Source organism: Aspergillus luchuensis, chromosome 5 (assembly GCF_016861625.1).
Source record: "Aspergillus luchuensis IFO 4308 DNA, chromosome 5, nearly complete sequence".
Classification (NCBI taxonomy): Eukaryota; Fungi; Ascomycota; class Eurotiomycetes; order Eurotiales; family Aspergillaceae; genus Aspergillus; species Aspergillus luchuensis.
Window position 1 is genome coordinate 1,281,034 of NC_054853.1, and position 24,364 is coordinate 1,305,397.

Here is a 24,364-nt window from a genome sequence, read left to right on the forward strand (position 1 = left end):
TTACCGGATGAGATGTTGTAATATTACAAATAATTAAGCGAGAACGCTCTCAGCCCCAGGAATTAAATCCCCTAAAAGATTAACTCAACCACACGCGTTCTGTGCCGCTAATACTTTCACCAGGGTCATCTCAGATAAGTCAGGAAGCTCTATTATGAACAGCATACCATGGACTGCATTAGTGTCCAGGACTTTCTCCTTGCCCCACTCGTACCCACTTCAGACCATGTTACGGTGTTTTGAAAAGCTGTATTGAATGTAGTATTCAATCGGGAAAGTCTCTAGGACCAGTCTAGATTGGCCCACCGATGTTCATTGGGTATGCCTTTAGCGCCTTATTCGACTTCAGTAGACGATTCCCTTTCTAGATATGATCTTCTAACAGTACACTTATGTCGTTCAATACACACGCGAGGCGACCTATTCCAATCAAGCAGGTTTTTTTCCATCCGGGGGGGGGGGCGCTTTTTTGTTCGCTTAAGCTTCCTAAGGATTATCGAGCAGTTTGTCCTAAGAGCAACTAAAACTGATAAAGGGAACGCAGCCACTAGTAGATACCTGTGGGTGGAGTTTAGATGCAACGTCTCATTGCATTTGCTTAGACCAAACAGTGAATATCTTTCCTTCTAATTCCCAGTTTGACCGAGTAAACCATATCAAGATGCCCGATTCTGGCTGTCACCAGGACAAATCCCCCATGAACTGCGAGTCATGTAAACGGCGCCATGAAAAATGCGATAAATCCTTGCCGCAATGGTATGCCTTCCCACGGAGCACAGTGCATGGAGCCGAGTCAGTTAACCAGCGCAGTGGGCGTTGCATCGAGCGCAGCGTCTCCTGCAACTACACAAACACAGCAGTGATTGAGGAAGGGCCTAAGTATTGGCGGCCTATCAGACCGGAAATGAACTACTTGCCGCTAAACAAACTCATTGATCTTATTACCAAGCTCTATGAAAGTCTGGAACAGCGCGGCATGAGAGACTACACAATCTGGGCTCAGAAGCTGCCTCTGTAAGTAACTCTAACCCATATCGAAGCCAGAGCTGATATCATATGCAGATTCTATTCTATGGCAGGCTCCGATAACTTAGTAATGAGCTCGCTCCTCACCCTATCCGCATCCTTGTTAGCTACAATCGAGCCGAAGGTGGGAATTAAACAGACATATTTCTACTTTCGTCAGACTGCAGTCGAGCAACTACGAATAGCTTCTAGCAAGCTTTGCAGGGAGAATTATGATAAAGTCCTTGCGGCTACCATGCTACTATTATGGGCAGACAGTGAACGGTATAGAATATCTTCTTGCCAATACCATGGGTGCTGATAAGTTTAGGTCAAGCTGGATAGCGTTGTGGACTGGTTTGAAATCTGTCTTTTATTCCATGCCGCAGGAATGGAGGTACGATTCCGAGCTGGCAAAGTTCCTCGAGACTGAACAATACCTTCAAACCTTGGACTCGTCTTCTATCGTTAGCTGCCAGTTCAATAATAAGAATCTATCCGGTCTTGCCGATACAATTACAGTCCTGCGGCATATCCAGAGACAACTTGTGCATATTAAAAAGCACTACAATCAGGTGAACAAACTGGTGGATTTTCTGGATAAATTCCTTGGTGATATTTGTTCTCTTTCGCCAGATCAGGCTTTCCAGCACGTGCACATTCTGCGACAGTGGCTCTTTTGGCTTCCTCCAGTCATGCTGCGAGATGGCGTTGACGACACCATCGGTCTAGCGGTTCTAGCACAATTTTTTGCTGTGGGACTCAACCTGCACTGCTTATTTCCAGAGCTAGGATGCCATGATCTTGGGCCATTGGCTGTGGGCCCTATTAAAGAAATTGGCCGTACTGTCCGTGGGCGCAACATGGCGAAGCCTCACGACCCGGACGTGCAACTGGCCATGTACCTCATGGGCATGCCCCAAAGTATCGCCACCAAGTATCGGGATCGCCTTATCGCCGACGAAAGTGCTGTGGGACTATAAGAGCGCCGTGATTATGTTATGTATCTGGGTCCTCTTTAGCCAGTTGGAGCACCTGTGTTTCTGTTAGCCGTCGTGGCGAGGAAAGCTTACCACATCGCATGGACTGAGTATGGGGAAGTACTAAGTCATCATTCTGGTGTGTGCTCGTACGTTCAGTTAAGCTGATACAGGAGTCTAAAAGGGGGGGCTAAGTGGCAAATTGCAAGCAAATGTATTATAGTTTCATCAAATAATGGACATCTCAATGGCTTTCGGTTCCCATATATATCAATTTGCGTGTGCGAACAGTTTCCGCATTCGGCAGCGAACAATCAATAGAAGCCTTCCATGGAGTTCGTTGGTCTTCCGATTTTCTCCGGTGTGCTGGTTTCAAAGGATTTGAGTTGAGCTACGTTTTTCGTTTCATTAGCTGCCCGTATTCGGATTTTGGATCTATTCAAACTCCGTCCCAGCCAGTCTGGAAGACCGTGGCTAGGCGGGAACTGCATCTTTTGCCTGTTAGCAGCTTCACAGTTAACTACGCTCAGGAACGTCTTCCTGCCTTCAATATAACATTGCCCTGAGGACTTGACTCCGCTCAAGCCTGTCTCCGCAGGATTCCTCAAATCCTCACTTGACCTCTGTATGCCCAGTGACCTTAGTGCTCCGCCTGACCCGTTTTCATGTTGAATGGCTCTGAGTTGGCCAAGGAGCCGAGTTAGTATCATCAATTTGGCTGCTCGGTTACAAGCTTAGGGGCGTTAAGGATTTTCATTGGCCGCCCTGTTCAAGCCCGGAAAAATATTTTCGCCCGACCCTTTGAGCATACGCTTAGACAATGGTCCAATGGTCAACCGTGAACGAGTCCATTCAGCAAACTAACGTCGAGCGGGTGGGTCCTATTCGAGATGTTGGGGTCTGCTAAATGATTCCCTATAAGCAGCTTGAGGGTCGCTGCGGTGTAACCGAAATCATATCCCACGGGACCCGCAACGCTGTGCTCCGGGCGCTCACCAAGTCCTCGTCTCATTATGCAACGCGAGGCTTAGAGTCCCAAGACAGACAGGGATGAGTTGTCCCTGTAAGTTTCCAAGCCGGTGATAATTGCCCACTTCCGCTTGAAGGCGATGCTGTTTCTCCACAGTCGTAGCTTTTGTCATCACATTGTATCCGCGGGAAAGAAGGGTGGCTTTTATAGGATACCCTGTCCGACCACACTCGTGCAGCTGTTCGAATCCAGGATCTCGATCTCGGGCAAGCTGATGATGGAGCTGGCGTGTGAACTGCGGTCCGATGGAGTGTCTCTGACCACTGTGGAGTTTCCACTTGGAGCTTTTTATTTACCTAGAGGTTCTCGGTTGACCAAGTCGCGGATGCACGTAATGTTGCAGTATGGTCGTGTAGAATGTCCGTCTTTGCGAGCAGCCCATTCACGGTCTCGGTCGGCTCGGGTTCTTTCACTTCTACTAGTTGATTGGTGGTTGTTGCCTAGGCCGCCGCTCGATCGGCTGCGCGACGCCGCTGCTGCAAATGGCGAATGCGATTTTTGATCACTGCCGCTGCCTTAAGCGGATGTGTACTTCGATGTAGATGCGCCTGGTTGACAAGGAGCGCAAGCGTCAAGGCCCGTGGTACTAGTGCCGCAGTGACTGTCCCTGCAGTTCGCCGGACCGCAGCGGTCACGATCGAGGAAAAGTGAGGGCCACTGCGGGATGTACGCGGCGGCCCACCTTGTCAGGTGAGGAAGCCAATCAGCAACTATTTTTAGTATGGCAAAGCCGCCTGCGGGAGATTGCTTCGTAACCAAATAGGAACCTGGCCCATTAGGCCCCCAAGGCCCACTACTGTACCAAGATGTCCGCGCTGCGGTGATAAATTGATCTACAGTATAGGGCCGCAGTCGCGCCGCAGTCACCCCTTGTGCAGCTTCGCCGGACCGCAGCGGAAGAAATCGAGTAACCCCTCAGGGCCACTGCGGGATGTACGCAGTGATGACCCACCATTTTAGGTCGAAAGGCCAATCAACATTTACTTCTGGTACTTGGCAGGGACGACTGCGGTTCAGCTGGATGTCGCTCCGTAACCATTGGACATTCGCATCACTAGGCCCGCAAGCAGGAGACCCACTTGTTAGCACCGCTGTGGTAAATGAAATATGAGTCATGAACAAAGGTAGACGTTCTTGCTGAGGTGTTCTTTGTCTAGTCTCAAGGATAGATGCAGTAGCATGCTGCAGGCTCCTGTGCGCAACGTTCTATGATCGTATTGGCTATGGATCAAGCCTTCCAGAAGGCCTGCATTTCGAAGAGGAGTTTCCCATGACTCTATGCTTCTTGTTTCTATTTAGGTTTCAGAACAATTCTCACGTGGCTATTTTCCTCACAAGAGGATTTTCATGAGAGCCATTCCGTCCTGAAAATCTCCTTCTGGCCTGATACAGTACTTCCATGTCCCATAATAACATATGATCTTTCACATATCAACTTATTTCCATAAGTTGCTGCTTGAGTATCGCTACATGAAATAATCCATATGTGTCGTAGGGCAACGTAAAAGGCTTTTCTCGTACTGCTAGCCGCTCGGAGACGTCATTCTCGAACCAATCCAGGTCATATGTATCCAAAAGTCTTAGAAAGAGCCACCTATGTCTAAACCAGTCCTGAGAATGCTCTCACATTCCCCCGACCGACATAGAACAGTGACATTTACCATATTGGGTGATTTCGGCTCGGTTTCGGCTCGATCCAGGACCCGGGAGACCAAAGTCCTTGGGGAAAAAGACATCTTGACAGACCGCCTGAGATTAAGAGCGTGGATCCTGAGCGAGTCTGCAGACACCAGAGTGTCTGGCTAAGGGAGTCCAGATGCTGTCACGGCTAATGTGTTTTGCGCAAATCGAAAGAGCCATCTTGGTTGTTTTAACGAAATGTGAAAATCTAACTTCGTACAGATATGTATTCACCGGCCGGCGCTGAGTAAATGCTTGAACATTTGGGGACTCATCTGCCTGGCCGAAATATCTTGTACACCTAGGTTTTGTGGGTCAAGCTGTAAGGCCTGAGCAGCACAGCCCAGTCATTGTGGCCTAAGGCAGTGGATCTAGACAGCTCTCGGATCTAGGCGCGTGGACCTAGGTCCCCAAGACGTCCAGGGCCAAGCACCTGAGCCCCTACAATACCCAAGCATGCGCTTGGTGCCGGCCCGTACGTACATGTCTGCCCAACGCGTAGAAAACCTACTCTGACTACTGGTTTTGTGAAGGCCCATACGGTAGACCAGAGACTCCATTTAATGAATATTAGATCTCGCGAAAGACATTGACAGCTATTCATTCTGCAGTTTATTGCCAGACGATTATTGGCAACCAATAATAATTGGTCTCCTGTTCTCGCTGCCTCTTCATGGGCTGCGGTCGAGTCGTCCTCATCAGTAGGAGGATTGGAGTCAAAATCCTTGGCTGTTATCTGAATCTTGCGTTGGCCTGTCTGGGCCGCTAGGTCTTAGCTCGAACAATTCATCGTAGAATCGGGTGAAGAGAGCTGCCAATTCTCAAGTTCGTAAGGAATGGAAGAAGCAGTTTTAGTTGCGGACATTAGTGGGGAAGTCATTCGGGAGAGGCACCGGGTTAAATGGGAGCGATGTTCTTCTAACAGGTGAGTAGGTTGCCTCACACGGAGGGAAGTTCCCTTACGTGGGGTCAAGCTACCTTGGGCACGGGAAGTTCCCTCCGACGGGCGAAGAGTCCCAGCGCATACGCATGAGGCGGGCGCAGTAGCGCGTATAGAGAATGAGTCCTGGCTTTGCTGTCGTGCAGGCGCCCCTAGGCCCTGTTGCACGTATCACTCCGTAGGATTTGAGACCAAGCCGTGGTAAGCGCTCCGAGGTAACTTCCAAAAGATGCGGGATTGGTCACCTTGCTATTTGGAGGTGGTGGGTTCGATTCCCATCGCCGGCATCACATTTACCACAACAAGGCGGATGGGTCAGCTGAATATACTACTACTTATCTGTGGCTCCGCCGCCGCCAACTTACACGGAATATTGTGGCCTTCGGCTTAAAACTGTGTCTTTAACGTACTGAGATTTTGAGGCCCTCTGCATTTCTTTTGCCGATGACAATCTGGCAGACTGTTCATAAGGACTTCAAGTTATGAAGGCAGCTACTGTATAAACAATGATCGTGCATTTACTTGAGAATTTTTCCATTAATCACATTACTGCCAGTCCATATCATTCATTCATGCGCAGGCGTGCAATTCCTCTCAGCTTCATTATTAGACAATACAAAGTCGTTTTCGCTTGTGCAGTTCTCTACACGGATGCCTCCCGGGTGACTTCACCCGCCTTTTCATAGGTCGGTGATTCAGTTTCGAGCAGTGAAAGTCAATGATCAGGGCCCGTCCCAGCTCGGCGTTCCACAGAATATTGTCCGACCGGAGGTCCTGGTGTGAGACTCCCAAGGAACAGATCTCCTTCTCAGACCTCGCAATCTCACGTGTGATCGTAGTGTCACGCTCTATCTTATGTATGGGCTCACCCCCCCAGGCCATGATAAGCATGTGGCAGATCTCGCCAGCTCCATGTACGAAGTAGGATTTGGCCAAATCGATTGCCCCCAGAAAAACAGGAACAGCAGAAGCCTGTGCTTGGTCGAGTACACGGTATACGTCTTCCTCACGTTTGACCTCGTCCCACCGTCGGGAAGTTGTTCCTTTACCGACCATAGTATATCCATATGCTGTATAAGTGACTTTAAATGGCACTCCCGATGCGCCACAACCCCCCAGAGGTGTGCAGTCTCGGTCGATATTTTCATCTAGTTGCTGTTTGAGTTGCTTGATCAGCGTTTCGGCATCGATGGGGTGTTGGCTGCTGTTCCCTCCCCGTCGGTGGAGCATGACGTTGGGGCAATTATCATCCAGCTGACCACCTCGTTGCAGGCTACGTAGACATTTCTGGGCGCAAAACCGTGCAGTATGCTGCTGACCTTGGCTGCTGCTCGGAGTATCTTGAGGTCCCGCCAGACGTGCTGATCGTTGAACAGATGGAGACGAAGGAGATGATGTAACCTGGCTGAATCCACGCTTTATTCCTCCCGGAGCTTGATCTGCATCAGAATCAGAATCGTCACGTGGAGTCAGATTCGGCGACGCGCAGCTAGCTCGAGACCGGGTGGGTATTCGACGGCCATCGGCGGGAGATGGAGCAGGAGACGAAGACGGTATATATTCTGATGTAGTAGGTTCGGAGCTCGTATACTCCGATGCTGTGTATTCTGAATCCGGCGGGATTTGTTGCAATTCCGATTCCGGGATCTGCGAACGTGTATGATCGAAACTTGTCTTCCACTCTGGCAGCTTCTTTGTGGCATTCCGCCACTCCTGGTCACGATATTGCGAGCGGAAACTCATGAGGCATAAGCACAATATCCGAGCAACAGCTGTTAGCGGTTGTTGTAGAGAACTCAGTTCATCATCCGCGTAAACTTCCATGTTGGGTTCACAGAGATGGTAGTATAAGGTGCCCGGATCATCATAAGGGACCCGTAGCAAAACAATTGCGAATCCATTAGTCAGATATGAGTACTCAAGCCCTTCCTGGAGCATGACATGATACTCCTGAACCACAGCCGAGCCGGTTAGCCAGGCTGCATTATATCTCAATTTCTCGGGCCCCTCTGTGGGAACGGAGTCCGGTCTGATCACTTCCTCCCAGAATTGCATCGGTCGTAAACCCGCTCGAAGATTCTCCACGGATAGTTTATGGGGCGGCTTGTACTCAACTGTCATGATAATGGTACTACTATTACCGTCGACACGGTGTATACAATATTGGTCTGGTCGGGAGCGTCGGGAACTCGACGGTTTATCCGTTTGCGACTGGTCGGCGTCAACCGCATCGAGGGCGTTAGCGTGGTTGTCGAATTGGATTGCATCGCCCAAGCGAAATTCCTCTCGAGCAGTAGGTATCTTGCAGAGCTCTGTGATGATGTCACGAACATAATCCTCCACGCCGAACCGCTCGTAGCTTTCCAAATCCTGCTCACTGCTTATTGCCCTCTTGCTAAATCGTTGCCCCAAGTCCTTTAGCGCAAGGCGAGGCGAGAATAAACGTGCGGCAGGCTGATTGGACGGTGCAAGATAGGCGCAAACAGAGCGATAGACCTTTTGCTGCTCGGCTGCACAGTTAGTCCAGTGCAGAAGCTGCAGCGGACAGCGTTTCCCAGTAGGTGCTGGTATCTTCCCTGTTGTAGAACGAGACGGACTTTCGGCTCGCAGGGATCGAGAAAAATAGACGTGACAGAATCGAATAAGCTCAGCAAAGGTTGTTTGTCGTGTCTGTTCTCTCCCCTGATCCCTTTCCTGCTCTGCTTGTTTCCTAAGCTCTGCTTCCCGCTGGCGTTCCTCCTCTGCCCTCAAATAGAGCGCTTGGTAGTCGGGTGGGCTGCTGTTTTCCATTTGCTTGATGAGGTTTATCAAAAAGTGTTCATTCGGTTGACGCTCAACTAGGCGGGCATGCGGAGAGGTCGCCGTAACATATCAGCTTGGCCTCGGTCGGTCCCGGTCTTATTTTTTGCCGTTCCCGCCAATCATAATTGGTGGCTGTGCGGAACCCTGGCCTCAAGTAGCCACAACATGCATGGTTTACCTGGCGTATTGCCCCTTGCAAATACGGCCGCCGGCGAGTGGATCAAACTCGCAATTTACGTGTCCAACACTTTGGAACAAGAGTGCAAGTTATAAACACCATCATTGGCGTCCCATCATCTAGGTCCCACCGTTCCCCTATCGTCTTTGAAGCCCCACCGCTTTTGAAAACCCATCACCTTTGCACACCCATCGCTTCTGAACACCCATCAGGTTTGATTAGCCATATTTATTGTTCAGTCTATCGATCCGATTTTGGGATCCTTTTCGGGCTCTTGCGCTATTAAAACTTGCATCCCGACTCACCTTTTGTGACCAGCCGAAATCGGCTGCCCCCCCAAGAGTGAAGGGCCCCCCGCGGCGGTCGTCTTCTTATAAATGACAATCCTGTCTCCTTCCCTTCTGTCCATTGATGCTCCTCAGCCATTTCTTCTTCCCATAACCTCTGCCTGCCGTCGTCGCCAGTCACCTCACGACCCTACCCTCTCCTGGCCTCTCTTTCCAGTAGACCGGTCGCTTGACTCCCTCCCTTGAGCCATGGCCCGCTGTCCACCACATCACAACATTGGCCATAGCAGCGACAACGACGGAACCGATAGCAGTGTGTCTTTCCGCCTAGAATCAGACAACGCCGTTGGTGTGGATTTCCCGGTAGACATCACCGATGTCACAACTCCGACTTGCCTCTACGGCGAGTGGGTGGAGACAAGGGTCGAGCCTGTCGGAACTGCTCTAGGCAGCGGTCTACGGGGAGGAAGTCTCGCGGGAGTGAGAAAGGATCTCCTTCTCCAAGCCGCATGAACATGGACTCAGGCTGCAGCTTTAAAGGCGGTGGTGTAAAGTAACGCCAGCCGTGCCCGATACCCTGAGCAACAGTGTTCCCAGTCGAAGTCCTACTGCTTTAGCAGGCGTCGCGAAACAAAACAACAATTCGGACACCAGCTCTAGTGACGATGATTGGAGTGACAGTTACTCTGCCAATGACTCTGACACGGACCCTGATATTTGGTTCTAGTCGAAAGATTGATCGACTCAGCAATTTGAAGACACAGGTCATAAATACACGGAATCGACCACTGCATGCCCCCCTGCAGCGTGGACGGGAGGGGATGGGGGATAAATCCAAGCCGCAGAGTACCTTCCACAGCAAACCTATCTCATAGGCAAAGTGATGACGTGGCCCACCTCTTTATTAGTAGAAGACGAGTGGAAGCGATAGAATGAGGTCACTCTAGGCTCCACGGATGTATTATAAAGTCCTGGAAGGCAGCCCGCGTCGGGGAGGACGACCAAAGCGAACAATTTCCGTGGACAGGATGATCTGAATTAAGACTCTCCCAGGAAGGGAATGGTGGTACTGTACAGGCGCCTCCCCATCTCCTTTCTACGTCGCCCTCACCGTACAAAGCCACATTGCGGGCAGCCGCAGAAGATATCGGAACTGCAGATTAGCCTCGCACATGTTTCCACTGTTCAAGCAATACTCCCATGACATGACACTTTCGGGTTGAAATTTAGAATTATTGATACTGCGAATACTGCAATGAACCGGTATTCACAACATCCATTGGCGGAGACACGTCTAAGGAAATAATCGCCTAAGCGTACGATAGACTATCCTTATAGTCCCCTCTGAGTGTATATATGCTCTTCTACAGCAAATACTTCCCTGTGATGGGCCGTGTTCAACAGACCCGAGTGTGTTTATAGAAAATGCACCTTTGGCACGCCCTTAGATTATCTTGCCACGTCCGGTACCAATATCTGTGCTCTCGGAACAATATTGATTATCATCATATACTCAATAAGCGGAACATGGCCAACGCGCACCATGTATCATCAGAGTGGTCTCAGAGCGCATGTTCTTCAGGCCGATTAGGTCGTAAGAATTGGGATGGACGACTGACGAGGTCTTTGGCCTGGCATGGACGCCAGTTGGTGGTTCTACGCCTGTGCCGGTCGCGCGACCAGCGTCCTAAGAATATGTGGGTCGGGCGCACAGGGTCTGGCGTACCTGGTACTAAGTCACAGGACCTACGCATCGCGCCGGAACGACCCAGTTCGGCAGCACCCAGGTCCCGGACACCAGCCCTCTGTTCCGATGCGCCCGATCTGTATGGTCTCAGGACACTGGTCGCACGACCGGCACAGGCGTAGGACCGCTAACTGGCATCCATGCTAGGCCGACGACCTGGTCGGTCTCCACCCAGCCACTCATGGCTGGCGACATACACCAAGCAACTCGGGCTCGGAAACGATGAGAAGTTCAATACGTGATAAGATATACGCACAGTCACGTGGCATGTCTATATCTTCCTAACGGGCCGATGAATAAGCCCCGCAAAAGCCGAGGGAAAGAAGGCCCTGGGGGAAAACGTTCCTGGGGTGGAAAGCCCCTGAGGGAAAAAAGGCCCTAGGGGAAAATGTCCGTGTGGGAAAGGACCCTAATGAGTACCGGCGCTAACGGCCAAAGAGCGCAAAGAAATCGTGTGAGGATCCAATTTACGAAGCTTTCTCGCCGGTGTGGGTAACTGCCGCCTCTGGGTAACCTTAACCATCTAAACATACATATCTATTCTTTTAGTGCACTACAAAGATACTTTTTCCCGGATTATACGGAGATTTCAATGTCAAACATTCTTGTACTGTACACACACACACACACACACACACACTATTTATTAACGCCCGGCGGCTCAGCCGAAAGGGCAACTATCACTAACCTATCAACACGAATTCTGATGTACATCTGCGGTATCTCCTTCGAGCCCATACATAGATCCTTTCAGTATATGTCCTCTCAGCTGTCACTATCGTAGGAATCCCTGTGGGTTAGTATATTTGTTAGTAGACTGGCTTGAAGGCGCTTCTTCAAGTGTTCAACGTCCTATCCTCGGCAGTTGAAGCGCGTCTACCATCTGTGGCACAAGGTTTTTGGTGTAGGTTAGTTGGGGAAGGATGTCATTGTGTTGGTCGACGTGGTTAGGCGGCGTCGAGTCGGCCCGTGGCGATGGCAAATCGTATTGAGGCTCGTACTGCCTCCAGGTTCGGCGTCCATTGCTGATCATCGGAAGGCGATTTCCCGCCCAGGCAGAGGGAGAGATTGCCCCGCTGAGTTCGAGTACATTGTAGCAGTGCGATCCGTTGCCTAGTCCACTTCCGACACCGGAAGAGGAAAAGCTCCACGGTCTCTCTTGCTTGTCCGCATGCACACTGGTCTGTCTGCGCGACATTGATCCGGTAGAGATACCCATTTAATCTTGCCATGCCGGTCCGGAGTTGAGCCAGCACGGTCGCTTCTTTCCACGATAATCCATCATACAGCTGTTGCGTGTGCTTTCCTGGGAGTGCGGCATCCACTCGTTTGATGTGTCTTCCTACGTCTTCTGGCAAGGCTTTTGTGGTGACTGCTTGGGATCGTGCGAGATTCAATGTTGTTGACTTCATTCTGGGGACCTGTGCTTGTGGGATAGCGTCCTCGTGGGTTGCGGCTCGGGCCTGCTCCTTAGCTAGGCCCAGCAGTTTATTGTCTTCGCTAATAGGGACCCAAAGTATCCTGATATGGTTTCCTCTCCTCCGCAGTCTGTTTATTAACTTGTACGTCTGGCAGACGAACTCCTGGCCTGACTGTTGTCGAGGGTTCTGTATCGTGAGGGCCGCCGCTTTGTTGCTTGTGAGCAGCCTGAGCCTGAAACCTTTCAGTCCCACCAGCCCGTTCAATGTATGAGCTATAGCCGCTAGCTCTGCGGAGAATGGATTTTGCTCTGATCTTGCGCCCAGTGTCATGGAAAAGGTCTTTAATTTCGGTTTTCGATATCGAGGTGGCTGCTTTTCGATAGCTACCCCAGATCCTACAAACCCGTTCCGTGCTGAGCTGCTGATCGCGATCTGTATTGATCCACCCGGTGCAGACTGCGGGTCTGGCATTGCTTCACCATCAGTCTGCATACATGTCTCCCATGGTGCTAATGTAAACGGGTTAATAGTCTCCAGTGTTTCCATATCAATGTTCTTCAGCGCGTCTGCCACCTGGTACAGCGGCGAACGGTGAAACCGTCTGAATTTCCTGATCCGAGCTGTAGTTCGGCGGAGCGGATTGGTATCCGGGAGCGTATGGAGATCCGTCCACATTTTCACGGCCTGCCTCCAAAAACGGTGCTGCGCCGTGGCAATGTGGGCCTCTGCCTCTGCTACACTGGTTGCAACAGTGAGAAATGTCCCGACAATTGCCTGTGCTCCCACCCTTTGGACTCGGTTGATCGGACCAATCGCCTTATCCTTACAGGCGTGCATCCAGACATGAGAGGTGTAGTCTACCGCCGGAGCCACCGTTGACGTGAATACCTGCCGTGCTGTTGCTGGGGAGAGGCCGCGAAGTCACCGCAGCTCCATTGCTGCCTCCAAGCCTTTGGATGCTGCCCATGCAATATGTTCCTTGTACTTGAGTCTCGCATCCATGATGACGCCCAGGATCTTGACATGATCTTTGGGCTCAACGGTTTGTCCCTTGATAGTGAAGAGCCCCTGGTCCGATTTATGAGCTTTGGGAGTGAAGTGGATAATGGCTGTCTTGTCTGCTTTAAAAGTCGCGCCGCTCCTTTTCTCCCAGTCAAGTGCTTCATTGATGATTGCTTCAATACCTTCTCGGTTACTCTGCGCAGTTGGTCCGGTCACCCATGTGGTAAAATCATCTACGAACGCAATCGCACCTCCCTGGCTGTCGATTTGTCGTTGTACGAGGTCTGCGTTGAAAAAGAGGAATAGAATCGGGGATAGCGGCGAGCCTTGCGGCAGTCCCGCCTGTGGCAGGCTGTGGATCTCAGACAGTTGCCCATTGATTTGGATGGTTGCTGTTCGTTCCGAGCAGAACGCCTCCACCCACCGGAGTAGATCCTCTGGTATGCCTCGCGCTTTTATTCTCTGAAGCAACGGTTCTTTACACACTCCGTTATAGGCTCCTTTGACGTCGAAGCTGATCAAGCTCACGACGCGACGGCCGCGCCATGCCGCATAGATTTGTTCTTGCAAGAGTACGAGTGCTTGCTCCGCGGACCGCTGCTTTCGGGCGCCGAAGTGGCTGGTCGGGAGCAACCCGTGAGTCTCCACCGCGTGTGAGATCCTTTCTGCGACCACGGATTCCAGTATCTTGCCCAGCGTCGCGAGGAGCGAAATCGGTCTCCATGCTTTGGCAATGGTGTAGTTCTCTTTGTTCGGCTTTTTGAGCGGTATGATCTTCGCATGTCTCCACTGTCTTGGCAACGTGCCTTCTTCCAGCGACGCCTGGAAGAGATCCAGGACTCTGTACTTGACTATGGGCCAAGTCATCTTCCAGACTATTGCTGGCAGACCGTCTTCGCCGGGTGCCTTCCAAGACTTTGCCGCCATCAGCTGTCGTTCGATCTCCTCCATCGTGATGGCAGGCATCTCGACTGGCGCTCTTTGTGGTCGAGTCCCTTCATCGTCAATGTTGTCCGGCAGGGGCGGGAAGAATTTGGCCAGCAATTCTTCTGCCTGCTCCGTATGATCAGTGGTCGTGGTCCCATCCGCTCTGAGGAGCTGCGGGATCTTCCCGAACGCTGCGTCTTCTCCCGACTTCAGGTATCTAGCTGCTTTCCATATGTTATCATTGTCGGCAAGAAATTGATTCCAGTGCTTTTTCTTTTGCAGCCGGATGGCATCATGGTATTGTTTTGCCGCGCCTCGGGCCATCGTCTCCAGGTAGGGTGCTTTTCGTCCCACCCGCCGCTCGGAGCGGGCGTGATTTCTCCAGTATGTGTGTATGTAACGGAGCTGCGTTAAATCAGCGGTCCACCACCGCTTCGCGTATGGTGATGGTTTTGACTTTGGTGTTAACGCATGCACCGCTTCTGAAACCGCCGACATGAGCCGGTCGGTTTTCTGCTGCACTGTGCCCTCCGCAGGAGTGGCGGCAAGAATGTTCGCTATCCTGGCATTGATCTCTTTCCATGGAGCATTTTTCAACAGAAGTCGTCCCTGATGCTTTGGGAGCGACCAGGGCGCATCAAAGACGGTCTCAATAGCGCAGTGGTCCGAGCCGTGCTCCGTCCCGAGTATAGCACACTTAATCACTGAGTCTGTTAGGTTGTCTGAGGCCGGGACCAGGTCGATCGTCGACTCGCAGTCCCCGCTGTATCCTCCGCCATGCCATGTCTTTGTGCCTCGTGTGACAAGACTGCTGAGAGCGTATTCACTCATGAGATTGATGATTGGGTCCGCTTCGCCTTGTCTTCTCAAAGACACGTCGTCTCCTCCCCAGAGTTGGTCCTGCCGGTTGAAGTCTCCCATAATCAAAATCTCCACCACCGCACCCGTATCTCGCCGTACATTCGTGATTGCGTTGAGTAGTTGATTGCATGTGTCGTCCAAAGCTGAGGCATTGTCCCCTTCCACGTAAACTGATGCCATGAAAATCAGTCGCTCGGGAAGCCTAATAACCGCAGCCGTGAGATCCGGGGACTCTATTGGCACTTGTTCCGCCTCGACATCTTTATTAATCCAGAGCATGCTTCGAATTGCCCACCTGCCTTCCCTCCAAGTAGAGGGAACCATCTTCGTCCATCTGTGGTGTCCCATCGGGGTAGTCAAGAGCCGGCCTTGAATCCTCCTCGCCTGGGGTTCCTGGATCGCTAACGCCACCGCGTTCTGAGTCTCTTCGTCATTCATTAAGCTCTCGTGCACTGCCCCTTGTTTTCTCACATTCAGTTGAATAACTCGAAGAGTCTTATTCATGATGCGATGGGTAGAGCTTCCGACAGTGTTTGCTGTACGATTCGTGAGGGCCTCCGCATGGAATGCACTTTGGAATCGTTTGATCGCAGCTACTGTGGTGATGGCCCTCCGCGGCACATTTTGCACATTTCTGCGCGTTCTTACACTGGAACGCCTTATGCCCAATCTCTTGGCAATTATAGCATTGCATCGGTCGGGGTCGGTATTCAAAGGTGCTGGTCACGCCGGATTCTCCCCCAGCGTGGAAGAACCCGTCGGCCAGGAGCCTCCGTGCATCACCGCCTCTGGTCAGATAAACGACCATTGACCCGTAGGCCTTCGCATTCTCCTTTCTGCTGAGCCATGCAATCTTAGCGATGGAAGCTTCGTTCTCTTCGCCAAAGGCTGCCGCAGCTCCTGCTCGGATGTCACCGTTTTCATCAAGGACTGCAGTTCTGTTGACGCTGTCGACTTTGATCGGGTAGAGTTCGTCACGAAGCACTCGGGCTCCTGCGCCGACCTTGGATTCCGCCACCTTCTTAACCAGCTGGTGTTCAGCCTCGTCTCGGCAAGCAATTCTGATCCGGCTGGTGTTCTTCGGGTCCACGGTGACAGCGCGGCACCGCCAGTTCGTGTAGTTTTCCATTGTCCGGATCTCGGCCTCAACTGCCGTCCTAATTGAACCTGCCGATGGTCTCTCGTTTGCAGTATCTGCCATCTTCGAGGTGTCTATCGTGCAATATAACGTGTCGGTGAAGGTAGTCGGTGTCGTGTTCCATGATGAGAGAGTCCGTATATTGCTCGGTTGGCTGGTGGGGGGAGTACGGGCGACATCTGCATAGGACGGGGATCCCGAAGGATTGACTGCAATGCGCAAGGATTGGATTTCGCGGAGGATCTCCTCGTGGCTGTTCTGAGCGCATGACTCGGGGTGGGGTTGCGGTGTCGAGGGTTGATTCGCCAGGGTCTGTAATTCATGTCGAAACTCTGCGAGGGCAGCGCCAAACTCTTCTTTGACTTTGTGGAGCTCCTGCTTGTGTAGTTCATCTCGACGTCTGATTTCTCTCCTGAGCTTAACAATCTCTTTCACAAGTTTGGAGGTGTCTGAGTCCTCGCTCTCTGCCGAGGAGTCGTCCGAAGTCGCCGCGTCACGTTGGGCGACTGGCTTGCCCTGATTCTTCTTCTTTTGCTGGGAGCGCGTGTTTCTCTGCTCAGTATCGATCTCTTGCTCTTGAGCATAGTGGGCTGGTGGTCTTGTCATGCGTTTCGGCCTCACCAATCGCGGTGGCGAGTTTTCGCGTTCGTCGCGGTCGGGCGGTTCAGGGGTTCGCGTCTCGGCCCGTCCCGACATTTTTCCTCCCCACGTTCACGAAACAGTCGCAACAATCCGTTCGAAGCTCAATTCGTAGTCGATCCAATTCTCATCAGAACGTCCCTTGGCGATCTTAGGAGGTTAATGGGTCATACAGTAAGCTGCGAAATCCATGGGTCATACAGTCGAGATCCGATACAGAGGAGTGCAAAACCAGCTTCACCAATTTACGCTCTTTCATTCTTTCTGGGCCGACTGCCAAGACGCTAGCTTGTAAAATGGGTAAGATCTAAATGGGCCTGTGTACATTATGTCATGAGCATTCTGCTCTACACCCCAGAACGTCATCCCTTGTTTTTGATTTTACCAATGCGTCTAAAACGATAGAGATCTTCGTCTGAGAACTCATCCTTTCCATTAAAGCCACCTCTACAACGTGACCTTCCTCGTGGAGAGCAAGCGAAGTATCGCTGCCTGATTTTACTGCCTAATATTACTGCCCATAACTTGGTTGGCCACTGCAGTGTCTTATGTCGGCTGCTGCATAGACTAGATGGCAAGGATCTACTGGCAGTCCATACAAGAAATCCCTAACCCGAAACAAGAAATATACTATCCAGCCCGGTCTCACACCGCGCTTGCACCTGGGTTGCTAATATTTGTAGTACGAAACACTAGATAAGAGTTTTTTAAAGAAAGAAACCCCGAGAAATGGCTCGTCTTTCAAGAAGGCCTATCCCTATTAAATGCATTGCTAGATCTGCCCTGCCTACCTTGTCTAGCTTTTACCAAGCAAAGCAAGACGACGGAGTGACTATCTACACGCAAAGGTTGGAGTAGTCAATGCCACTATACTAGTGGATATTAGCTGCTTGTTGAAGGTATAAGACGATGGGAAGTTATCAATTTGTCAATCTGGTAAACAATGAAGATCACGATCAACTTAATATAAGTAGCAGAATAACATAAGTAGCAACCCGTATTAGGTTAGCACTTAATCAGAAGTTTTTCAAAAAGACCTTCTCGGCATTTGACATATCCTTCTTGCTGGTATTCGTCTTCTTGCTAGGCAGACCTAACCTTGGCTGACCAGTCCTATCATTTCCTACCCCATTAGCAATAGCTGCCAAAACAGGAGATACTTTCTTAATAACCCCTGGAGCAACCTTGATAATAGATGGACCGTGCTTCTTCACAACCTCCCTCAATAGCTCGAAGAGGAGGGTCTCTTCGCGCTTTTCCTCCGGAATTTGTAGAATTGTCTGAAGCGCAGCTTCACAGACTATAGCCCGGAGAGGGAGAAATTCAATAGAGAGAGACAATTCGCTCTCATCTAAGTCGGTTTCCGCTAGCGCTCCAAGGAGTAATTTTCCCCCTTCAAGAACTAAGGGTCCAACCCATGGCGGAATCTTCACTTTGATTTTGGGCCATTTGAATTCAGCATTCTCCCAAACACCCTCTGTTGCAATATGTTTGATGAATTTTTGTGTTTTCTTATTCTTTGCGTCTGAAACCGCAGAGATAAATGAGATTTTCTTGGTGCTTGAAGGCCGGTATGTGGTTTTTAGAGAAGGAAAGCCGTTAGCGTTGTCTTCGATATTGCCTTCAATGCTGCCAGTGGCGGTCTTTCTGAGTTCGTCTAAGTCAAGGCGAAGAAGAGGCTCCAGTGCCTCCTTAATCACTGCTGAACCGACCTTCTCAACAACAGGAAGAAGCTTCTTCACAGTATCGCCAATATCAGTGAAGATATTCTCTTCTTCTCGGAGTTCAGGGCGCATTTCCTGTATTACTGCAAGCGCAGCCTCTCCTAAAATTGCGCGCTCAGCAAGCCCATTGAAGACAGGATCGTTCTCAAAGCCACTTTCCGCTGTTGTGGTAGGCTTTCTGCTGATGGAAGCGATGGGTTATGTGGTTGAACTTCCAGTATTGAGGATTCCGAGGATAAGCATTTGTGCCGTATTTGCAACCATCTATAAACGTTAAGATCTTATCATTCCGGGAAGATTATTTAGCTTTTATGGACTTGAATGTTCTAGGTAGCTTATGTCATCTGGAAAGAACATCCTAGTCTGGAAAGATAATTCTGCCTTTCTGGGCCATGAAAAAAAGTGAATGGGACGATTACCCCAATAATATGTTTTATATTGAAATGACAATCAGTCTACTGGAACTCTCGTTCTCTGAAGAGGCTATGGTAGTCTGCCAAGACTTCGTCGGTCTGAGAAGACAAAGCAGTCTTCTTATTAAACTAAGACAGTCTAGGTAGATTTAAGTCGTTTGAACAGACTTCCTTAGTCTGCTAAGATTATATTAGTCTGAGAAGACATTCCAGTCCGTCTGGCTGAGAGATACCAGTTTACTCTAAGGAATTTTCTGAGCTGTACGCAAGAGAAATTATAGTTAGACCGAATAGAGCGCTCAGCTCATTGGTTGTTTGAGGCAAGAGGAGGGTTCGGATTTGGGGGTCCGAAGCCTGTAAAGACACAAGTCAAATATACAAAATTCCCATTTCTCTTATAGCCAACCGGTCGGCTGAGAGGTCGCGCGGGGAGGGTGAGCTGGGGTAAACTAGAATGACAATCTCCAGTGTTTTCTTCCTATACCACACGCACCCGCTTTGAGTGACTTTCATCAGGACCACACCGTAATCGTTTGAGAGCACGGGGCCGTTTGTGCAGCGGTCGACGGTCCAAGGTGCACAGATGGAAGTCAATTATCAGGGCTCTCTCGAGCTCAGCATTCCACAGGATGTTGTCCGGACGAAGGTCCTGATGAACGACGCCGAAAGAGCGGATCTCCTTCACCGACCGATAAATCGCCCGTTGGATGGCCTTGTCCAGAGGATCATGGCCCACGCTCTCGCCACCCCAGCCCATTAGAAGCATATGACGGATCCTTCCCGCGCCATGGAGGAAGTAGGTTAGGGCCAAATTGATCGCCCCGAGAAAGACGGAAACAGCCGATCCTTGAGCACGCCGCAGGATCCGGTAGACGTCTGCTTCACGCGAGACCTCCCCCCAGAGTCTCGATGTTGTCCCCTTCCCAACAACAGTATATCCGAAGGTGGCACACGTAATCTTGAATGGTGCGCCAGAGGACCCACAAGGGCCGATCGGAGTGCAATTATGATCCAGATCCTGATCGAGCTGCGCTTTGAGCTTTTTTACCAAGTCAGCTGCACCGATCGGATGGCGGTCTGCCCTTCCACCACGCATATGCAGCTCCGTGTTGGGGCACTTAGGGTCAAGCGTGCCGCCTTGTTGAAGCCCGAGGAGACACTTTTGTGTGCAATATGGAGCATCATGGGAGCGAGATTGCCCGCTTTGGTTTCCTTGACGACCGGCCGGCGGTGCAGACCGTTGGGTTGGAGGGGACGATGTGACCTGGCTGAACCCCCGCTTCCGTCCTGCAGATGCGGTCGGGTCGGCCTCGGAATCCGAAGAACTCTCGTGGTGATACAGACCGGATCGTGGCGCACAGCTAGCGGCGGCTCGGGTAGTCACTCGAGGCCCGCTGGGGATGGGGGACGAGGATGTGAGGTACTCCGAGGTTGACTGCTCAGGACTTGCGGATTCAGAGGTAGCATCGTCCACGTCCAGGTCTCGTGGTAATTCCACTACTACGAGCTGAGCGCGATCGCTATCATAACTCGTTTTCCATATCGGTAGTGTAGGTTTGATAGTATTTCGCCACGCCTGGTCACGTAGCGGAGCACGAAGACTCATTAAACAGAGACACAGGGCCCTCTCGATTCGAGTCTTGGGAATTCCATGCCCTGCAACGCCGGCCATCTCGTATATACCGGGATCACCCAGGTGGTAATAAAGGGTAGTTGGGTCATCGTAGGGCACCCAGAGCTGCACGTCCATCAAGCCGTTCGTCAAATATGAATACTCCAGACCCTCTTGAATCATCACATGAAATTCTTGTGCGATGGCTGATCCGACCAGCCGCTCGTCGTGATATCTGGATTTCGCTGGCTCTTCTGTCGGAACCCGATCAGGTTGGACCACTTCTCGCCAAAAATCCATCGGTCGGAGTCCCAACCGTAGGTTCGCAGCGGAGAGTTTGTGGGGGGGTTTGTACTCGACCGTGGTGAGCAAGGTACGTCGGTTACCGTCCGCATGATAAACACAAAATTGATCCGGCCTCGAAGGCCTCGAAGGCCTCGATGGTTGGCTAGCATCGACTTCATCATCTTCGTCCAGAGCATTGGGGTGGTTATCGAACCATAACCCATTGCCTAACCGGAAGTCCTGGCGAGCCTCTGGTATTTTGCACAACTCCGCGACGATATCGTGCACGTGGTCTTCAACGGCGAGTCGTTCGTAGGTCTCAAGATCCTGTTCGCTGCTAATGGGTCGGCGTGCAAGTCGTCGACCGTGGTCTTCCAAGGCAACCAGTGACGTGAATAACTGTCGTGCATCCCCTTCGGTCGGCTGCAGGTAGCGGCAGACAGATTCGTAAATTTCCCGCTGTTTATCCTCACAGTCAGTCCACGGAAGCAGCCGTACGGGACATCGTTTTCCGATAGGAGCGGGAATTTTGCCTGTCGTGGAGCGAGACGGTGTTTGCGCTCGGAGTGGCCTCCAAAGGAGATCGTGGCAATGGTGGATGAACTCTGGGAAAGTCGTCGGTCGGTTGCGTTCCTCTGCCTGCCGTCTCAGCTCAGCTTCCTTGAGGAAAAGCGCTTTGTAGTCTGGAGAGCTGCTTCCACTCATCGCTAACGCGAATAAGGGATGGAAAAGATGGAAAGCTCCAATGGCGATGTTGGTGGTCAGACTGTCCCTTGTGTCGGGAGCATACTGCCGTCCGGTACCGCCTGCCCCTAGGGGTCGACCACGCTTAGTCATTCATTAGTAAGTCTAGTATCCTAGATAGCTGCAACCACCCACCCACATGGGTCATATGATAGGAGAACAACCAATCACTCCCCACAGTCATGGCCATACGTCTGTCTGGCTGTTTGCCTCCGCCAAGTAAAATACCGCCAGGCCGATCGCTTGCTGAGTCAGCTGCTCCGACGGGGAGTCCACATCGTTAACCACTGCGAGGCTTAGTGGTATCGGGGAAGACAAAGAAAACACTCGCATGGACTCTTTGGCACAAAGTCACGAAATTGGAAATATTAATGCCTACGACGTTGTCGCCAGGGTGACCTGGCCATCGAACGTGGGCGTCGCGAGGCAGCGACAAACGTGATCTGCCTCCGACGTCACACCAGGCTGTGCCGATCACCTTCGACATATTAACTGATCTCACAGTGGAGCTTCGATGGGCTCAAACGCTGGGGATAGTACCAGCAGGCGTGAGGGGCGCGACACACGTCCGTGACACATCCTCACGTCTTTGTCTGGCGGACATGATGGAGACCCACTTCACCGAACCGCTGGAGTCTAAATGATCACCTGTGCGGCTGATTCGTTCAACCACCAACGCCACCGACGATCAAATGCAACTACGGGGTGGAAGTTTGTTTACTCCGTACACAACGTATTCCTTTATCTTGGGATCGACAGACCAGGTTGCCCTCGCTCTACTACAGCCACCACAAACATTCACTCTTAATTGAAAATAGCTATATACTCTAGAATCGAGCAGATCTTAATTCCGGCCGGACAAGCCCGGTGAAAAACAGTGGTTCTAGGCGATGTAACTCAGACCTTGTGCCATTGGTCCCCTCCCAGCCTGGCATGAGAAACGTTCCGTTCCCTTCTCCGCCCGGCGATGTTCATTCCGACTCCATCTCCTTGTACCGAGCTGAGCGACGGGATTTGGTGTGAGAGGTCGGGACACTCTCATAGGTGCTACTCACTCTCCTGTGCAGGCGGTGATTTTCCTGGTTTTGATCCGCCACTTGTTCCTCCAGCTTTCTATAGCTCTCCGTCAGCTCGAGGTCCCGTAGAATGTTGCTTGGTAGTGTAATGAAGATAACCTTACCGGACTCTGGTTTCGAGACTTGAAAGTACAGATCAGCACCGTTCGAGGGTGAATGGCAGCCGGGATTGGGACATCAATAGGACGGGACATACTCGCAGATCAATGACATGAGAATCTTTCTATTCGCCACGTCAGGTGGACTCTCAGGAGGCCCAATTGTGACCCCGCTGTCGACCTCCTGTGCGCCATCTCTCTCACTTTCGTCGTTTTCCTCGGTTAGCATACGCTCGTCCAAGACGGCCTGGGAGTTCGGTCTCCAGTCGTCGGGCGGATCCGATTCCGTCGGGCGTGAGGCATCTGGCCTGATACCTGGATGCGGCTTGTTTCCTGCCGATGACAGTACTTTTCGGAGCTCGTTCAGTCGTGGCAGGTGGGCTTTCATTGTTCGCTGAGGATATGAGTGACGCCGGGAGGAATGGGGTTTCTGTGAGATATGTGCATATCGCGAAGGCGAGAGGCCCCAGCGTAGGACGCACATGGCACTTTATAAAGGTTGGCTGTCTCGTTGACTTAAAATCAAGATGACACCACGCACCAACCCTGCCCGAACCGGTTCACCCAATGCAAGCCCGAAGTTGAAGGTAACATTGAGGCCACGGTCCTAGGCATGGGCAGACCAAAGGCCGAGTGTAACCTCGCCAATCCTTGTGGCACTCAACGGTGACCAACTAGGGACTAGTCAAACTATGTGCAGTCGGGTTATCTTGCCTTCCTGCAAACCAGAACAATTGAGGCTGGATTCCCTGACTCGAGTTGTCGGATGGTGAGAATACGGGTGACGTCCATGGCAACAATACAGATGAATATCATAAAGCAGGAAAACAAGAAACCCATACAACATCACAAGCTATAACTGTAAATGCGGTCCTCCAACCTCTGAACGCATGCTAAAGAAGAACCCAGTATGATCGCCATACGCTTCCGTAGATTGGATGGCTTCTTTAATGTTCTTGTGCCTGTTCTCCAGCTCAGCCCTCTCATCCTCTGTAAGCGGCGGGCCATTCAATTGGCTCCCCGCCGCTAGCAAGTCGTTCCGGAGTGACTCGAGCTCCTGCTGGCGCTGTTTTCGCTTGTCTTCGATTTTCCTTTTCTGGGCGGCAATTTCATCCTTTTCACGGGTCTTTCGAGCATTGGTGTTTTTGTCGACACCAGTGGGCTTTGAAGTATCCTTTCCTGAACGTGTGTTGGCCATGTTTGCTACAGCCAACGAAGTTTGGTGGATGGATAGATGATAGACATCACAGTCCGGACACAGAGGATTTATATCTTATCTACTAGCTGCTTTATCGTAAGATGCCACATAAAGTAGATGTAAGTGACAAACAGGTATACCCTTATGATTTCTGAGGCATACAATGAATTGCGGTGCAGTGAGACTGAATAACAGCAGTGTCTCGGGAATCCTCTCGAAATGGTGGGGATTGAGCCTGCATCATCCATAAAGCTTATCGATGTAAGCCATTACACTTTGCGGGCTTCAGAAAAGAAACTCGAAGTCCTTTCCCGCTGATCAAGCTACATCTTGGATTTACCAAGGACAGTCCTCCAGGTATCTGCCGTATCTTCCGCCTGGGAGCTAATAATGCTTTAAATTCTTGATGTTCTCCGTGCTTCGTACAGGCTTATTCGGGACCATCTCGAATCTGGCACCTGCAGCATATAACTGCGGGGATAAAGTGTAGAGGCTCGCACGTCTTTTTGAGTACGTCCTTGCACAAGGGTTGCATCTTCTGAAGATTCCAAGGGCTGCTCCAGTCATTTTGTTGACC

The 24,364-nt window shown here is 51.2% G+C and overlaps 8 protein-coding genes across 8 annotated transcripts; 2 read left to right on the forward strand and 6 right to left on the reverse strand.

Moving 5' to 3' along the window:
* Nucleotides 1–661: 661 nt before the first annotated feature.
* AKAW2_50458S (uncharacterized protein) lies at nucleotides 662–1,988 on the forward strand (the record flags this gene model as incomplete). The annotated part of the gene is made up of 3 exons (XM_041690278.1): nucleotides 662–1,014; nucleotides 1,063–1,290; nucleotides 1,337–1,988. 3 exons carry the CDS (start codon nucleotides 662–664, stop codon nucleotides 1,986–1,988), a joined length of 1,233 nt encoding a protein of 410 aa, XP_041543879.1.
* A 4,253-nt stretch (nucleotides 1,989–6,241) lies between these two features.
* On the reverse strand, nucleotides 6,242–8,425 carry AKAW2_50459A (uncharacterized protein; the record flags this gene model as incomplete). The annotated part of the gene is made up of 1 exon (XM_041690280.1): nucleotides 6,242–8,425. The coding sequence occupies one exon, from the start codon at nucleotides 8,423–8,425 to the stop codon at nucleotides 6,242–6,244; it is 2,184 nt and encodes a 727-aa protein (XP_041543880.1).
* Nucleotides 8,426–9,151: 726 nt separating this feature from the next.
* On the forward strand, nucleotides 9,152–9,415 carry AKAW2_50460S (uncharacterized protein; the record flags this gene model as incomplete). Its single annotated transcript, XM_041690281.1, has 1 exon — nucleotides 9,152–9,415. The coding sequence occupies one exon, from the start codon at nucleotides 9,152–9,154 to the stop codon at nucleotides 9,413–9,415; it is 264 nt and encodes an 87-aa protein (XP_041543881.1).
* A 3,576-nt stretch (nucleotides 9,416–12,991) lies between these two features.
* Nucleotides 12,992–15,364, reverse strand: AKAW2_50461A (uncharacterized protein; the record flags this gene model as incomplete). Its single annotated transcript, XM_041690282.1, has 1 exon — nucleotides 12,992–15,364. The coding sequence occupies one exon, from the start codon at nucleotides 15,362–15,364 to the stop codon at nucleotides 12,992–12,994; it is 2,373 nt and encodes a 790-aa protein (XP_041543882.1).
* Nucleotides 15,365–17,653: 2,289 nt separating this feature from the next.
* AKAW2_50462A (uncharacterized protein) lies at nucleotides 17,654–18,433 on the reverse strand (the record flags this gene model as incomplete). The annotated part of the gene is made up of 1 exon (XM_041690283.1): nucleotides 17,654–18,433. One exon carries the CDS (start codon nucleotides 18,431–18,433, stop codon nucleotides 17,654–17,656), a length of 780 nt encoding a protein of 259 aa, XP_041543883.1.
* Nucleotides 18,434–19,252: 819 nt separating this feature from the next.
* On the reverse strand, nucleotides 19,253–21,563 carry AKAW2_50463A (uncharacterized protein; the record flags this gene model as incomplete). Its single annotated transcript, XM_041690284.1, has 2 exons — nucleotides 19,253–21,499; nucleotides 21,555–21,563. The coding sequence occupies 2 exons, from the start codon at nucleotides 21,561–21,563 to the stop codon at nucleotides 19,253–19,255; spliced, it is 2,256 nt and encodes a 751-aa protein (XP_041543884.1).
* Nucleotides 21,564–22,386: 823 nt separating this feature from the next.
* AKAW2_50464A (uncharacterized protein) lies at nucleotides 22,387–23,073 on the reverse strand (the record flags this gene model as incomplete). Its single annotated transcript, XM_041690285.1, has 3 exons — nucleotides 22,387–22,528; nucleotides 22,596–22,613; nucleotides 22,688–23,073. 3 exons carry the CDS (start codon nucleotides 23,071–23,073, stop codon nucleotides 22,387–22,389), a joined length of 546 nt encoding a protein of 181 aa, XP_041543885.1.
* A 369-nt stretch (nucleotides 23,074–23,442) lies between these two features.
* AKAW2_50465A (uncharacterized protein) lies at nucleotides 23,443–23,787 on the reverse strand (the record flags this gene model as incomplete). The annotated part of the gene is made up of 1 exon (XM_041690286.1): nucleotides 23,443–23,787. The coding sequence occupies one exon, from the start codon at nucleotides 23,785–23,787 to the stop codon at nucleotides 23,443–23,445; it is 345 nt and encodes a 114-aa protein (XP_041543886.1).
* Nucleotides 23,788–24,364: the final 577 nt, after the last annotated feature.